This window comes from Oncorhynchus nerka, linkage group LG13 (genome assembly GCF_034236695.1).
Source record: "Oncorhynchus nerka isolate Pitt River linkage group LG13, Oner_Uvic_2.0, whole genome shotgun sequence".
Classification (NCBI taxonomy): domain Eukaryota; kingdom Metazoa; phylum Chordata; class Actinopteri; order Salmoniformes; family Salmonidae; genus Oncorhynchus; species Oncorhynchus nerka.
In genome coordinates, this window is record NC_088408.1 from 8,137,498 (window position 1) to 8,152,548 (window position 15,051).

Genomic DNA, 15,051 nt, shown 5'->3' on the forward strand with positions numbered 1-15,051 from the left:
AGCATGGTGGTCAGTATAGTTACTATATAACCATGTTAGAGAGACAGCATGGTGGCCAGTATAGTTACTATATAACCATGTTAGAGAGACAGCATGGTGGTCAGTATAGTCACTATATAACCATGTTAGAGAGACAGCATGGTGGCCAGTATAGTTACTATATAACCATGTTAGAGAGACAGCATGGTGGCCAGTATAGTTACTATATAACCATGTTAGAGAGACAGCATGGTGGCCGGTATAGTTACTATATAACCATGTTAGAGAGACAACATGGTGGTCAGTATAGTTACTATATAACCATGTTAGAGAGACAGCATGGTGGTCAGTATAGTTACTATATAACCATGTTAGAGAGAGGGGGGGCTTCTGTTGGTGGTTACTATGTAACCATGTTAGTGAGAGGGGGCTTCTGTTGGTGGTTACTATGTAACCATGTTAGTGAGAGGGGGCTTCTGTTGGTGGTTACTATGTAACCATGTTAGTGAGAGGGGGCTTCTGTTGGTGGTTACTATGTAACCATGTTAGTGAGAGGGGGGCTTCTGTTGGTGGTTACTATGTAACCATGTTAGAGAGGAGGGGGCTTCTGTTGGTGGTTACTATATAACCATGTTAGAGAGGAGGGGGGCTCTGTTGGTGGTTACTATATAACCATGTCAGAGAGAGGGGGACTTCTGTTGGTGGTTACTATATAACCATGTTAGAGAGAGGGGGCTTCTGTTGGTGGTTACTATGTAACCATGTCAGAGAGGGGGGCTTCTGTTGGTGGTTATTATGTAACCATGTCAGAGGGAGGGGGCTTCTGTTGGTGGTTATTATGTAACCATGTTAGAGAGAGGGGGGCTTCTGTTGGTGGTTACTATGTAACCATGTTAGAGAGAGGGGGGGCTTCTGTTGGTGGTTATTATGTAACCATGTTAGAGAGGGGGATTCTGTTGGTGGTTACTATATAACCATGTTAGAGAGAGGGGGCTTCTGTTGGTGGTTACTATTTAACCATGTTAGAGAGAGAGGGGTGTCTTCTGTTGGTGGTTACTATGTAACCATGTTAGTGAGAGGGGGGGGGCTTCTGTTGGTGGTTACTATTTAACCATGTTAGAGAGAGAGGGGGGTGGTTACTTCATTGGTGGTTACTATGTAACCATGTTAGTGAGAGGGGGGGCTTCTGTTGGTGGTTACTATGTAGCCATGTTAGAGAGAGGGGGCTTCTGTTGGTGGTTACTATGTAACCATGTTAGAGAGAGGGGGGGGACCTCTGTTGGTGGTTACTATGTAGCCATGTTAGAGAGAGGGGGCTTCTGTTGGTGGTTACTATTTAACCATGTTAGAGAGGGGGCTTCTGTTGGTGGTTACTATTTAACCATGTTAGAGAGGGGGAGGGGGCTTCTGTTGGTGGTTACTATTTAACCATGTTAGAGAGAGGGGGGCTTCTGTTGGTGTTTACTATGTAATTATGTTAGAGAGAGGGGGGGGGGACTTCTGTTGGTGGTTACTATGTAGCCATGTTAGAGAGAGGGGGGACCTCTGTTGGTGGTTACTATGTAGCCATGTTAGAGAGAGGGGGGACCTCTGTTGGTGGTTACTATGTAGCCATGTTAGAGAGAGGGGGGGTTTACCTCTGTTGGTGGTTACTATATAACCATGTTAGAGAGGGGGCTTCTGTTGGTGGTTACTATGTAGCCATGTTAGAGAGAGAGGGGGGCTTCTGTTGGTGGTTACTATGTAGCCATGTTAGAGAGAGGGGGGCTTCTGTTGGTGGTTACTATTTAACCATGTTAGAGAGGAGGGGGCTTCTGTTGGTGGTTACTATTTAACCATGTTAGAGAGAGGGGGACTTCTGTTGGTGGTTATTATGTAACCATGTTAGAGAGGGGGCTTCTGTTGGTGGTTACTATGTAACCATGTTAGAGAGAGGAGGGGGCTTCTGTTGGTGGTTACTATATAACCATGTTAGAGAGGAGGGGGCTTCTGTTGATGGTTACTATATAACCATGTCAGAGAGAGGGGGGGCTTCTGTTGGTGGTTACTATATAACCATGTTAGAGAGAGGGGGGGACTTCTGTTGGTGGTTACTATGTAACCATGTCAGAGAGGGGGGCTTCTGTTGGTGGTTATTATGTAACCATGTCAGAGGGGGGGCTTCTGTTGGTGGTTACTATGTAACCATGTCAGAGAGGAGGGGGCTTCTGTTGGTGGTTATTATGTAACCATGTTAGAGAGAGGGGGCTTCTGTTGGTGGTTACTATGTAACCATGTTAGAGAGAGGGGGGCTTCTGTTGGTGGTTATTATGTAACCATGTTAGAGAGAGGGGGACTTCTGTTGGTGGTTACTATGTAACCAAGAGAGAGAGAGGGGGCTTCTGTTGGTGGTTAGATGTAACCATGTCAGAGAGGGGGCTTCTGTTGGTGGTTACTATTTAACCATGTTAGAGAGGGGGTTCTGTTGGTGGTTACTATATAACCATGTTAGAGAGAGGGGGCTTCTGTTGGTGGTTACTATATAACCATGTTAGAGAGAGGGGGGGGCTTCTGTTGGTGGTTACTATGTAACCATGTTAGTGAGAGGGGGCTTCTGTTGGTGGTTACTATGTAACCATGTTAGTGAGAGGGGGCTTCTGTTGGTGGTTACTATGTAACCATGTTAGAGAGAGGGGGCTTCTGTTGGTGGTTACTATGTAACCATGTTAGTGAGAGGGGGCTTCTGTTGGTGGTTACTATGTAACCATGTTAGTGAGAGGGGGGCTTCTGTTGGTGGTTACTATGTAACCATGTTAGAGAGGAGGGGGGTTACTTCTGTTGGTGGTTACTATTTAACCATGTTAGAGAGAGGGGGACTTCTGTTGGTGGTTATTATGTAACCATGTTAGAGAGGGGGCTTCTGTTGGTGGTTACTATGTAACCATGTTAGAGAGGAGGGGGCTTCTGTTGGTGGTTACTATATAACCATGTTAGAGAGGAGGGGGCTTCTGTTGGTGGTTACTATATAACCATGTCAGAGAGAGGGGGACTTCTGTTGGTGGTTACTATATAACCATGTTAGAGAGGGGGGGGCTTCTGTTGGTGGTTACTATGTAACCATGTCAGAGAGGGGGGCTTCTGTTGGTGGTTATTATGTAACCATGTCAGAGGGAGGGGGCTTCTGTTGGTGGTTACTATGTAACCATGTCAGAGAGGGGGGCTTCTGTTGGTGGTTATTATGTAACCATGTTAGAGAGAGGGGGGCTTCTGTTGGTGGTTACTATGTAACCATGTTAGAGAGAGGGGGGGTTGGTTCTGTTGGTGGTTCTGTTATGTAACCATGTTAGAGAGAGGGGGCTTCTGTTGGTGGTTACTATGTAACCATGTTAGAGAGAGGGGGTGCTTCTGTTGGTGGTTATTATGTAACCATGTCAGAGAGAGGGGGCTTCTGTTGGTGGTTATTATGTAACCATGTCAGAGAGAGGGGGCTTCTGTTGGTGGTTACTATGTAACCATGTTAGAGAGAGGGGGGGGTGGTTCTGTTGGTGGTTACTATGTAACCATGTTAGAGAGAGAGGGGGCTTCTGTTGGTGGTTACTATTTAACCATGTTAGAGAGAGGGGGGCTTCTGTTGGTGGTTACTATGTAACCATGTAAGAGAGAGGGGGGCTTCTGTTGGTGGTTACTATGTAGCCATGTTAGAGAGAGGGGGACCTCTGTTGGTGGTTACTATGTAGCCATGTTAGAGAGAGGGGGCTTCTGTTGGTGGTTACTATTTAACCATGTTAGAGAGGGGGGGCTTCTGTTGGTGGTTACTATTTAACCATGTTAGAGAGGGGGAGGGGGCTTCTGTTGGTGGTTACTATTTAACCATGTTAGAGAGAGGGGGGCTTCTGTTGGTGTTTACTATGTAATTATGTTAGAGAGAGGGGGGACTTCTGTTGGTGGTTACTATGTAGCCATGTTAGAGAGAGGGGGACCTCTGTTGGTGGTTACTATGTAGCCATGTTAGAGAGAGGGGGACCTCTGTTGGTGGTTACTATGTAGCCATGTTAGAGAGAGGGGGACCTCTGTTGGTGGTTACTATATAACCATGTTAGAGAGGGGGGCTTCTGTTGGTGGTTACTATGTAGCCATGTTAGAGAGAGAGGGGGCTTCTGTTGGTGGTTACTATGTAGCCATGTTAGAGAGAGGGGGCTTCTGTTGGTGGTTACTATTTAACCATGTTAGAGAGGAGGGGGGCTTCTGTTGGTGGTTACTATTTAACCATGTTAGAGAGAGGGGGACTTCTGTTGGTGGTTATTATGTAACCATGTTAGAGAGGGGGCTTCTGTTGGTGGTTACTATGTAACCATGTTAGAGAGGAGGGGGGGCTTCTGTTGGTGGTTACTATATAACCATGTTAGAGAGGAGGGGGGCTTCTGTTGATGGTTACTATATAACCATGTCAGAGAGAGGGGGACTTCTGTTGGTGGTTACTATATAACCATGTTAGAGAGAGGGGGCTTCTGTTGGTGGTTACTATGTAACCATGTCAGAGAGGGGGGGGCTTCTGTTGGTGGTTATTATGTAACCATGTGAGAGGGAGGGGGCTTCTGTTGGTGGTTACTATGTAACCATGTTAGAGAGAGGGGGCTTCTGTTGGTGGTTACTATGTAACCATGTTAGAGAGAGGGGGGCTTCTGTTGGTGGTTACTATGTAACCATGTTAGAGAGAGGGGGGACTTCTGTTGGTGGTTACTATGTAACCATGTTAGAGAGAGGGGGGTGGTTACTATGTAACCATGTTGGTGGTTATTATGTAACCATGTCAGAGAGAGGGGGGGGGCTTCTGTTGGTGGTTACTATTTAACCATGTAAGAGAGGGGGGGCTTCTGTTGGTGGTTACTATATAACCATGTTAGAGAGAGGGGGATTCTGTTGGTGGTTACTATATAACCATGTTAGAGAGAGGGGGGCTTCTGTTGGTGGTTACTATGTAACCATGTTAGTGAGAGGGGGGGGTTCTGTTGGTGGTTACTATGTAACCATGTTAGTGAGAGGGGGGCTTCTGTTGGTGGTTACTATGTAACCATGTTAGTGAGAGGGGCTGAGACTATGTAACCATGGGGGAGGGGAGCTGTTGGTGGTTACTATGTAACCATGTTAGAGAGAGGGGGGGTCTGTTGGTGGTTACTATGTAACCATGTTAGTGAGAGGGGGACTTCTGTTGGTGGTTACTATGTAACCATGTTAGAGAGGGGGGGCTTCTGTTGGTGGTTACTATTTAACCATGTTAGAGAGGAGGGGGGGACTTCTGTTGGTGGTTACTATATAACCATGTTAGAGAGGGGGCTTCTGTTGGTGGTTACTATGTAACCATGTTAGAGAGAGGGGGCTTCTGTTGGTGGTTTCTGTTGGTGGTTACTATATAACCATGTTAGAGAGGAGGGGGCTTCTGTTGGTGGTTACTATGTAACCATGTCAGAGAGGGGGGGCTTCTGTTGGTGGTTATTATGTAACCATGTTAGAGAGAGGGGGGCTTCTGTTGGTGGTTACTATGTAACCATGTTAGAGAGAGGGGGGGCTTCTGTTGGTGGTTATTATGTAACCATGTTAGAGAGAGGGGGCTTCTGTTGGTGGTTACTATGTAACCATGTTAGAGAGAGGGGGGGCTTCTGTTGGTGGTTATTATGTAACCATGTCAGAGAGAGGGGGCTTCTGTTGGTGGTTATTATGTAACCATGTCAGAGAGGGGGCTTCTGTTGGTGGTTACTATGTAACCATATTAGAGAGAGGGGGGCTTCTGTTGGTGGTTATTATGTAACCATGTTAGAGAGAGGGGGCTTCTGTTGGTGGTTACTATGTAACCATGTAAGAGAGAGGGGGCTTCTGTTGGTGGTTACTATTTAACCATGTTAGAGAGAGAGGGGGGGGCTTCTGTTGGTGGTTACTATTTAACCATGTAAGAGAGGGGGGGATTCTGTTGGTGGTTACTATGTAGCCATGTTAGAGAGGGGGGCTTCTGTTGGTGGTTACTATGTAGCCATGTTAGAGAGAGGGGGACCTCTGTTGGTGGTTACTATGTAGCCATGTTAGAGAGAGGGGGGCTTCTGTTGGTGGTTACTATTTAACCATGTTAGAGAGAGGGGGGCTTCTGTTGGTGGTTACTATTTAACCATGTTAGAGAGAGGGGGAGGGGGCTTCTGTTGGTGGTTACTATTTAACCATGTAAGAGAGGGGGGGATTCTGTTGGTGGTTACTATGTAGCCATGTTAGAGAGGGGGCTTCTGTTGGTGGTTACTATGTAGCCATGTTAGAGAGAGGGGGGACCTCTGTTGGTGGTTACTATGTAGCCATGTTAGAGAGAGGGGGCTTCTGTTGGTGGTTACTATTTAACCATGTTAGAGAGGGGGCTTCTGTTGGTGGTTACTATTTAACCATGTTAGAGAGGGGGAGGGGGCTTCTGTTGGTGGTTACTATTTAACCATGTTAGAGAGAGGGGGGGCTTCTGTTGGTGTTTACTATGTAATTATGTTAGAGAGAGAGGGGGGGACTTCTGTTGGTGGTTACTATGTAGCCATGTTAGAGAGAGGGGGACCTCTGTTGGTGGTTACTATGTAGCCATGTTAGAGAGAGGGGGGACCTCTGTTGGTGGTTACTATGTAGCCATGTTAGAGAGAGGGGGGACCTCTGTTGGTGGTTACTATATAACCATGTTAGAGAGGGGGGCTTCTGTTGGTGGTTACTATGTAGCCATGTTAGAGAGAGAGGGGGCTTCTGTTGGTGGTTACTATGTAGCCATGTTAGAGAGGGGGGCTTCTGTTGGTGGTTACTATTTAACCATGTTAGAGAGGAGGGGGGCTTCTGTTGGTGGTTACTATTTAACCATGTTAGAGAGGGGGCTTCTGTTGGTGGTTACTATTTAACCATGTTAGAGAGAGGGGGAGGGGGTTCTGTTGGTGGTTACTATTTAACCATGTTAGAGAGAGGGGGGGGCTTCTGTTGGTGGTTACTATATAATGATGTTAGAGGGGGCTTCTGTTGGTGGTTACTATGTAATTATGTTAGAGAGGGGGGGCTTCTGTTGGTGGATTACTATGTAACCATGTTAGAGAGAGGGGGACTTCTGTTGGTGGTTATTATGTAACCATGTTAGAGAGAGGGGGGCTTCTGTTGGTGGTTACTATGTAGCCATGTTAGAGAGAGGGGGCTTCTGTTGGTGGTTACTATTTAACCATGTTAGAGAGGGGGGAGGGGGCTTCTGTTGGTGGTTACTATTTAACCATGTTAGAGAGAGGGGGGGCTTCTGTTGGTGTTTACTATGTAATTATGTTAGAGAGAGGGGGACTTCTGTTGGTGGTTACTATGTAGCCATGTTAGAGAGAGGGGGGACCTCTGTTGGTGGTTACTATGTAGCCATGTTAGAGAGAGAGGGGGACCTCTGTTGGTGGTTACTATGTAGCCATGTTAGAGAGAGGGGGACTTCTGTTGGTGGTTACTATATAACCATGTTAGAGAGGGGGGGACTTCTGTTGGTGGTTACTATGTAGCCATGTTAGAGAGAGAGGGGGCTTCTGTTGGTGGTTACTATGTAGCCATGTTAGAGAGAGGGGGGGGGGCTTCTGTTGGTGGTTACTATTTAACCATGTTAGAGAGGAGGGGGGCTTCTGTTGGTGGTTACTATTTAACCATGTTAGAGAGAGGGGGGGCTTCTGTTGGTGGTTACTATTTAACCATGTTAGAGAGAGGGGGAGGGGGCTTCTGTTGGTGGTTACTATTTAACCATGTTAGAGAGAGGGGGCTTCTGTTGGTGGTTACTATATAATGATGTTAGAGGGGGGGCTTCTGTTGGTGGTTACTATGTAACCATGTTAGTGAGAGGGGGGGCTTCTGTTGGTGGTTACTATGTAACCATGTTAGAGAGGAGGGGGGCTTCTGTTGGTGGTTACTATTTAACCATGTTAGAGAGAGGGGGACTTCTGTTGGTGGTTATTATGTAACCATGTTAGAGAGGGGGGGTTCTGTTGGTGGTTACTATGTAACCATGTTAGAGAGGAGGGGGCTTCTGTTGGTGGTTACTATATAACCATGTTAGAGAGGAGGGGGCTTCTGTTGGTGGTTACTATATAACCATGTCAGAGAGGGGGACTTCTGTTGGTGGTTACTTCCATGTTAGAGAGAGGGGGGGCTTACTATGGTTACTATGTAACCATGTCAGAGAGAGGGGGCTTCTGTTGGTGGTTATTATGTAACCATGTCAGAGGGAGGGGGCTTCTGTTGGTGGTTACTATGTAACCATGTTAGAGTTCTGTTGGTGGTTACTATGTAACCATGTTAGAGAGAGGGGGGCTTCTGTTGGTGGTTATTATGTAACCATGTCAGAGAGAGGGGGGGGTTTCTGTTGGTGGTTACTATGTAACCATGTTAGAGAGAGGGGGCTTCTGTTGGTGGTTATTATGTAACCATGTTAGAGAGAGGGGGCTTCTGTTGGTGGTTACTATGTAACCATGTAAGAGAGAGGGGGGCTTCTGTTGGTGGTTACTATTTAACCATGTTAGAGAGAGGGGGGCTTCTGTTGGTGGTTACTATTTAACCATGTAAGAGAGGGGGATTCTGTTGGTGGTTACTATGTAGCCATGTTAGAGAGAGGGGGCTTCTGTTGGTGGTTACTATGTAGCCATGTTAGAGAGAGGGGGACCTCTGTTGGTGGTTACTATGTAGCCATGTTAGAGAGAGGGGGGGCTTCTGTTGGTGGTTACTATTTAACCATGTTAGAGAGGGGGGACTTCTGTTGGTGGTTACTATTTAACCATGTTAGAGAGGGGGGGGGGGCTTCTGTTGGTGGTTACTATTTAACCATGTTAGAGAGAGGGGGGCTTCTGTTGGTGTTTACTATGTAATTATGTTAGAGAGAGGGGGGACTTCTGTTGGTGGTTACTATGTAGCCATGTTAGAGAGAGGGGGACCTCTGTTGGTGGTTACTATGTAGCCATGTTAGAGAGAGGGGGACCTCTGTTGGTGGTTACTATGTAGCCATGTTAGAGAGAGGGGGACCTCTGTTGGTGGTTACTATATAACCATGTTAGAGAGGGGGGGCTTCTGTTGGTGGTTACTATGTAGCCATGTTAGAGAGAGGGGGGCTTCTGTTGGTGGTTACTATGTAGCCATGTTAGAGAGAGGGGGCTTCTGTTGGTGGTTACTATTTAACCATGTTAGAGAGGAGGGGGCTTCTGTTGGTGGTTACTATTTAACCATGTTAGAGAGGGGGCTTCTGTTGGTGGTTACTATTTAACCATGTTAGAGAGGGGGGGGAGGGGGCTCTGTTGGTGGTTACTATTTAACCATGTTAGAGAGAGGGGGGGACTTCTGTTGGTGGTTATTATGTAACCATGTTAGAGAGGGGGGGCTTCTGTTGGTGGTTACTATGTAATTATGTTAGAGAGGGGGAGGGGGTTCTGTTGGTGGTTACTATTTAACCATGTTAGAGAGAGGGGGGGCTGTCTGTTGGTGGTTACTATATAATGATGTTAGAGGGAGGGGGATTCTGTTGGTGGTTACTATGTAATTATGTTAGAGAGGGGGGCTTCTGTTGGTGGTTACTATGTAACCATGTTAGAGAGAGGGGGGACTTCTGTTGGTGGTTACTATGTAACCATGTTAGAGAGAGGGGGGTTACTTCTGTTGGTGGTTACTATGTAACCATGTTAGAGAGGGGGGGCTTCTGTTGGTGGTTACTATTTAACCATGTTAGAGAGAGGGGGGGCTTCTGTTGGTGGTTACTATTTAACCATGTTAGAGAGAGGGGGACTTCTGTTGGTGGTTACTATGTAATTATGTTAGAGAGAGGGGGACTTCTGTTGGTGGTTACTATGTAGCCATGTTAGAGAGAGGGGGACCTCTGTTGGTGGTTACTATGTAGCCATGTTAGAGAGAGGGGGACCTCTGTTGGTGGTTACTATATAACCATGTTAGAGAGGGGGGCTTCTGTTGGTGGTTACTATGTAGCCATGTTAGAGAGAGAGGGGGCTTCTGTTGGTGGTTACTATGTAGCCATGTTAGAGAGAGGGGGGGGCTTCTGTTGGTGGTTACTATTTAACCATGTTAGAGAGGAGGGGGCTTCTGTTGGTGGTTACTATTTAACCATGTTAGAGAGGGGGCTTCTGTTGGTGGTTACTATTTAACCATGTTAGAGAGAGGGGGGGGGGTTCTGTTGGTGGTTACTATTTAACCATGTTAGAGAGAGGGGGTGGCTTCTGTTGGTGGTTACTATATAATGATGTTAGAGGGGGGCTTCTGTTGGTGGTTACTATGTAATTATGTTAGAGAGGGGGGGCTTCTGTTGGTGGATACTATGTAACCATGTTAGAGAGAGGGGGACTTCTGTTGGTGGTTATTATGTAACCATGTTAGAGAGAGGGGGTTCTGTTGGTGGTTACTATGTAGCCATGTTAGAGAGAGGGGGGGCTTCTGTTGGTGGTTACTATGTAGCCATGTTAGAGAGAGGGGGACCTCTGTTGGTGGTTACTATTTAACCATGTAGCCATGTTAGAGAGAGAGGGGGGGCTTCTGTTGGTGGTTACTATGTAACCATGTTAGAGAGGGGGGGCTTCTGTTGGTGGTTATTATGTAACCATGTTAGAGGGGGCTTCTGTTGGTGGTTATTATGTAACCATGTCAGAGAGGGGGGCTTCTGTTGGTGGTTACTATTTAACCATGTTGGTGGTTACTATTTAACCATGTTAGAGAGAGGGGGCTTCTGTTGGTGGTTACTATTTAACCATGTTAGAGAGAGGGGGCTTCTGTTGGTGGTTACTATGTAACCATGTTAGAGGGGGCTTCTGTTGGTGGTTACTATGTAATTATGTTAGAGAGGGGGGGGTTCTGTTGGTGGTTACTATGTAACCATGTTAGAGGAGGGGGGGTTCTGTTGGTGGTTACTATGTAACCATGTTAGAGAGAGGGGGCTTCTGTTGGTGGTTACTATGTAACCATGTTAGAGAGAGGGGGGCTTCTGTTGGTGGTTACTATGTAGCCATGTTAGAGAGAGGGGGATTCTGTTGGTGGTTACTATGTAGCCATGTTAGAGAGAGGGGGGCTTCTGTTGGTGGTTACTATGTAGCCATGTTAGAGAGAGGGGGCTTCTGTTGGTGGTTATTATGTAACCATGTTAGAGGAGGGGGCTTCTGTTGGTGGTTACTATGTAGCCATGTCAGAGAGAGGGGAGGGGCTTCTGTTGGTGGTTACTATGTAACCATGTTAGAGGAGGGGGCTTCTGTTGGTGGTTATTATGTAACCATGATAGAGAGAGGGGTGGGGCTTCTGTTGGTGGTTATTATGTAACCATGTTAGAGAGAGGGGGCTTCTGTTGGTGGTTACTATGTAACCATGTTAGAGAGAGAGGGGGGGGGCTTCTGTTGGTGGTTATTATGTAACCATGTTAGAGAGAGGGGGGGGGCTTCTGTTGGTGGTTACTATGTAGCCATGTTAGAGAGAGAGGGGGACTTCTGTTGGTGGTTACTATTTAACCATGTTAGAGAGGGGGGGGGGGCTTCTGTTGGTGGTTACTATTTAACCATGTTAGAGAGAGGGGGGACTTCTGTTGGTGGTTAACTTCTCCTCAGGAACCCTCAGCTTTTCCATGTATTTTAAATATTCCAGAGCTAGCACACCTGATATAAATTGACAACTGTCAAGCCCTTGATTAGGTGAATCAATCAGGTGAGCTGGTTCATGGGCTACAACCACTGTCTTAAAAGGTTCCATTTCCAGGGAGACTAGGGCAGGTTGGGCACCTCAAAGAGGCAATGTGTAATTGGAACCCTGGGTTGCAATTGGTTCTCTGTGTGTTTGCCTCACTGTGTCACACCCTGACCTTAGAGAGACGTTTTATTTCTCTATTTGGTTAGGTCAGGGTGTGATGTGGGGTGGGCATTCTATGTTGTTTGTTTCTATGTTTTGGCCGGGTATGGTTCTCAATCAGGGACAGCTGTCTATCGTTGTCTCTGATTGGGAATCATACTTAGGCAGCCTTTTTTCCTTTGGGTAGTTGTGGGTAGTTGTCTTCGTTTGTGCGTACAGCCTTACTGAGCTTCACGTTCGTTTTGTTGTATTATTGTTTTGTTGGTGACATTTTCATAATAAAGGAAAAATGTACGCTCACCACGCTGCACCTTGGTCCATTCCATACGACGATCGTGACACACTGACTTACCTGGTACTGGGTCAGTGAGTGTGAGTGAGTGAGTGAGTGAGTGAGTGAGTGAGAAAAAAAGGAAGAGCAAGATGGTTCTGATTGATTGACTAACCTACCTGGTAGAGAGTCATTCTGACTCTGAGGAGAACTCTGGACCACAGGGCTGCAGGACAGACTGGTCAGAACCATGGCTGCCATGATCTCATCCATCTCCACCGACCCTGGGCTCCAGAAACTGAGGGGGGGGGCATTAATTACAAGATGGATCTAGTCTTGGGGCAACGATCACAATCTTCACCTAAACAGACAACTTAAAGAAGAGGAGCAGATTAAGAATGGAGACTCCGTTGAGGAGTACCAAGATAACAGTTTATGTTGTAAGGTCGTGTGACAAGATGAAGAACGGAGACTCCGTTGAGGAGTACCAAGATAACAGTTGATGTTGTAAGGTCGTGTGACAAGATGAAGAACGGAGACTCCGTTGAGGAGTACCAAGATAACAGTTGATGTTGTAAGGTGGTGTGAAAAGATGAAGAACAGCTTTAGGCTGAAGGATGCCCACAGCGAGAGAGCCTACCTGTAAGGGGCAGACACAGGGCAGGAGGGTATTGTGGGAGTTGTAGTCTGCTGGGGAGCCGAGGGGTGGGTCCAGACCCTCTCAATCCTCCTCTGGGGCACCAAGACTGGGCCCTGATGGTTCCTATCCATGATTTTCCTATGACCGTTCCTCTCTGTCAAGTTAGGGGCTTCCTGCCCACAGCACTGCATGTACACCTGCAGACAGACACAGGGACAGAGGTGCAACACTGATAAGATATGGGCGAGACGCAGAGATGGAGGCACAGTTGAGACAATGACACCTGTACAGTAAAACTGTGACAAAACTTTTAGATACCCACAAAATATTGAAATTGAATGATGGATTCCTTCTTCCTATCTCTGCTTGTATGGGTCCACTTACCAGTGTCTCCTGTGTCTCTGCCCCAGGCTGCCTGGTGTCTGTGGGTCTTACTGCTGTAGAGGGACATGACTGTGGTCCTGAAGAAGAGATCCTGTCCTCTGGTCTCTTGGTTGCCATGGTGCTGCTGCTGGTAGAGGCTGGAGGAGCTCAGAATAATAATAAATAAAAAAATCTAAGATACATCATGAAGTTCCACTAGAATAAAAGTTATGCTATTCTAGAACCATAGAACAAAAGTTATGCTATTCTAGAACCATATAATAAAAGTTATGCTATTCTAGAACCATAGAACAAAAGTTATGCTATTCTAGAACCATAGAACAAAAGTTATGCTATTCTAGAACCATAGAATAAAAGTTATGCTATTCTAGAACCATAGAATAAAAGTTATGCTATTCTAGAACCATAGAACAAAAGTTATGCTATTCTAGAACCATAAAATAAAAGCCATCTCTTCATTGGAAGGAAAGCAACAAATGACGTTTTTTTTTGTGTGCATATAAATATTATGTCATGTTTTGGAATGTAAATCACAGCACAAAATGTTTTACTTCAATCATAACTGGTAATTACATGTTTATCGGCACCTGCATGTGTAATTACAGTTTCCATCTAACAAAGGAGTGATGTTGCGAAAATTCCTAAAAGTCAACCACACAACCAATGACATCATCCTGTACCGAGAGTGTTTTTTTAAGATCACACACCCCTCTCTGTCTGACTGACCGAGAGGTAGCAAGTGTGCAGTGTGTGTGGACTCCTGAGTGGCTTTTAGTGGAGCACAATATCCCATTTCTGTTTAACCTAACGTTTATGATTTTAAAACATAGACTTGTGTTAAACTGCATTATTTGGGGACTGTGCCGATAGGCTAGTAAAGACCCTGGAGGTATAGTCATCTAGTCCAATAGGCGCTCACATCTACTAGTAAACAGCCCTACTGTGGAGGAGACGGGTGCTCATTGGCTGAGAGCTTCTTTCCAGGCTACACACCCCTTTCTGACAACGTGTTCGGACACGAGTTTCGGCCGGAGCGTTGGAGATGGTGATGGGATAATAGTCATATCCGCTTAATGTTTAATAAAAAGTAGCATAATTTCCCTGAGAATATTGCCATTTTCGTATTAGTCCGAAGCCATGTGTTGTAATAGTGAAAAGAAAATAGAGAAATCTCAAAACAACACCGATGAACTCAATGAAAACATCTATCCTACCCAGCAACCCAGAACGATTTGGAAATCCCCCTCATTACAAACATGCCCAAACATGTATTTAAAAAAGCAAACCCCTCACTAACGTTATTAATATTTTCTAAACATTACTACTATCCTATTTAATAATAAAACATGATGATATTTACCGTTAGAGCGATCGAGATTCTTGTGTCCAGTTTGGAGAGTGAATAAAAGTAGGCGTCTCCACCGGGTCTGCCTTGATGACTACCAGTGGAAGGGTGGCTGGATGGGGAACAGATTGCAGGATGCGCTCTGTGCGGATGTGGCTACGTGCGCGCGTATGGTGGAGCAGTGCGGAGAGCGACAGCTGGCCACAGCGCGAGATATCAGACTGCACAAGGGCAGATCTGGGTGATAGGTTACGAGTTCAAAATGATACCGTCGGCGCACAGACACAGACAGACCGAGGGAGAACTGCGCCAGATAAAATAGGCTACATGAAACACAATGACCAGAGATTTTTACTTCTTCAGATTTTTTTTTAATGCGTGTTTTCAATGTGCAGATAGTTTTGTTCAAATATAAATGTTCATAATGGGTTTCCCTGTGCAACGTCATCATAATGGGTTTCCCCCTCTCATTCTCGCAATTCGGAAAATAAACAAACATAAACAAAACATATGAGCTGAAAACACATTCAATGACTAAAATCTAAACATTTGTCATAACCTCAGAATTGTCATTATTTTTATTTTTACAACAGACCAGTAGACAATGTAAAT

General features: G+C 45.9%; 1 protein-coding gene across 3 annotated transcripts in view; it reads right to left on the reverse strand.

Moving 5' to 3' along the window:
* LOC115126288 (zinc finger protein 395-like) overlaps nucleotides 1–14,622 on the reverse strand; it is a 25,019-nt gene extending 10,397 nt beyond the window's left edge. For 2 of the 3 annotated variants that reach the window (XM_065026177.1, XM_065026176.1), the window contains exon 1: nucleotides 12,250–12,336. Coding sequence is in view for 1 of the 3 variants with exons in the window: in XM_065026178.1 (XP_064882250.1) it covers nucleotides 12,250–12,368; nucleotides 12,711–12,907; nucleotides 13,095–13,211 (433 nt within the window). In the remaining 2 variants the exon portion in view is untranslated. Of the gene's footprint in view, nucleotides 1–12,249; nucleotides 12,369–12,710; nucleotides 12,908–13,094; nucleotides 13,241–14,454 lie in introns of those variants that run through there. The other variant, XM_065026178.1, reaches the window with a different exon arrangement.
* Between the last annotated feature and the right edge of the window lie 429 nt (nucleotides 14,623–15,051).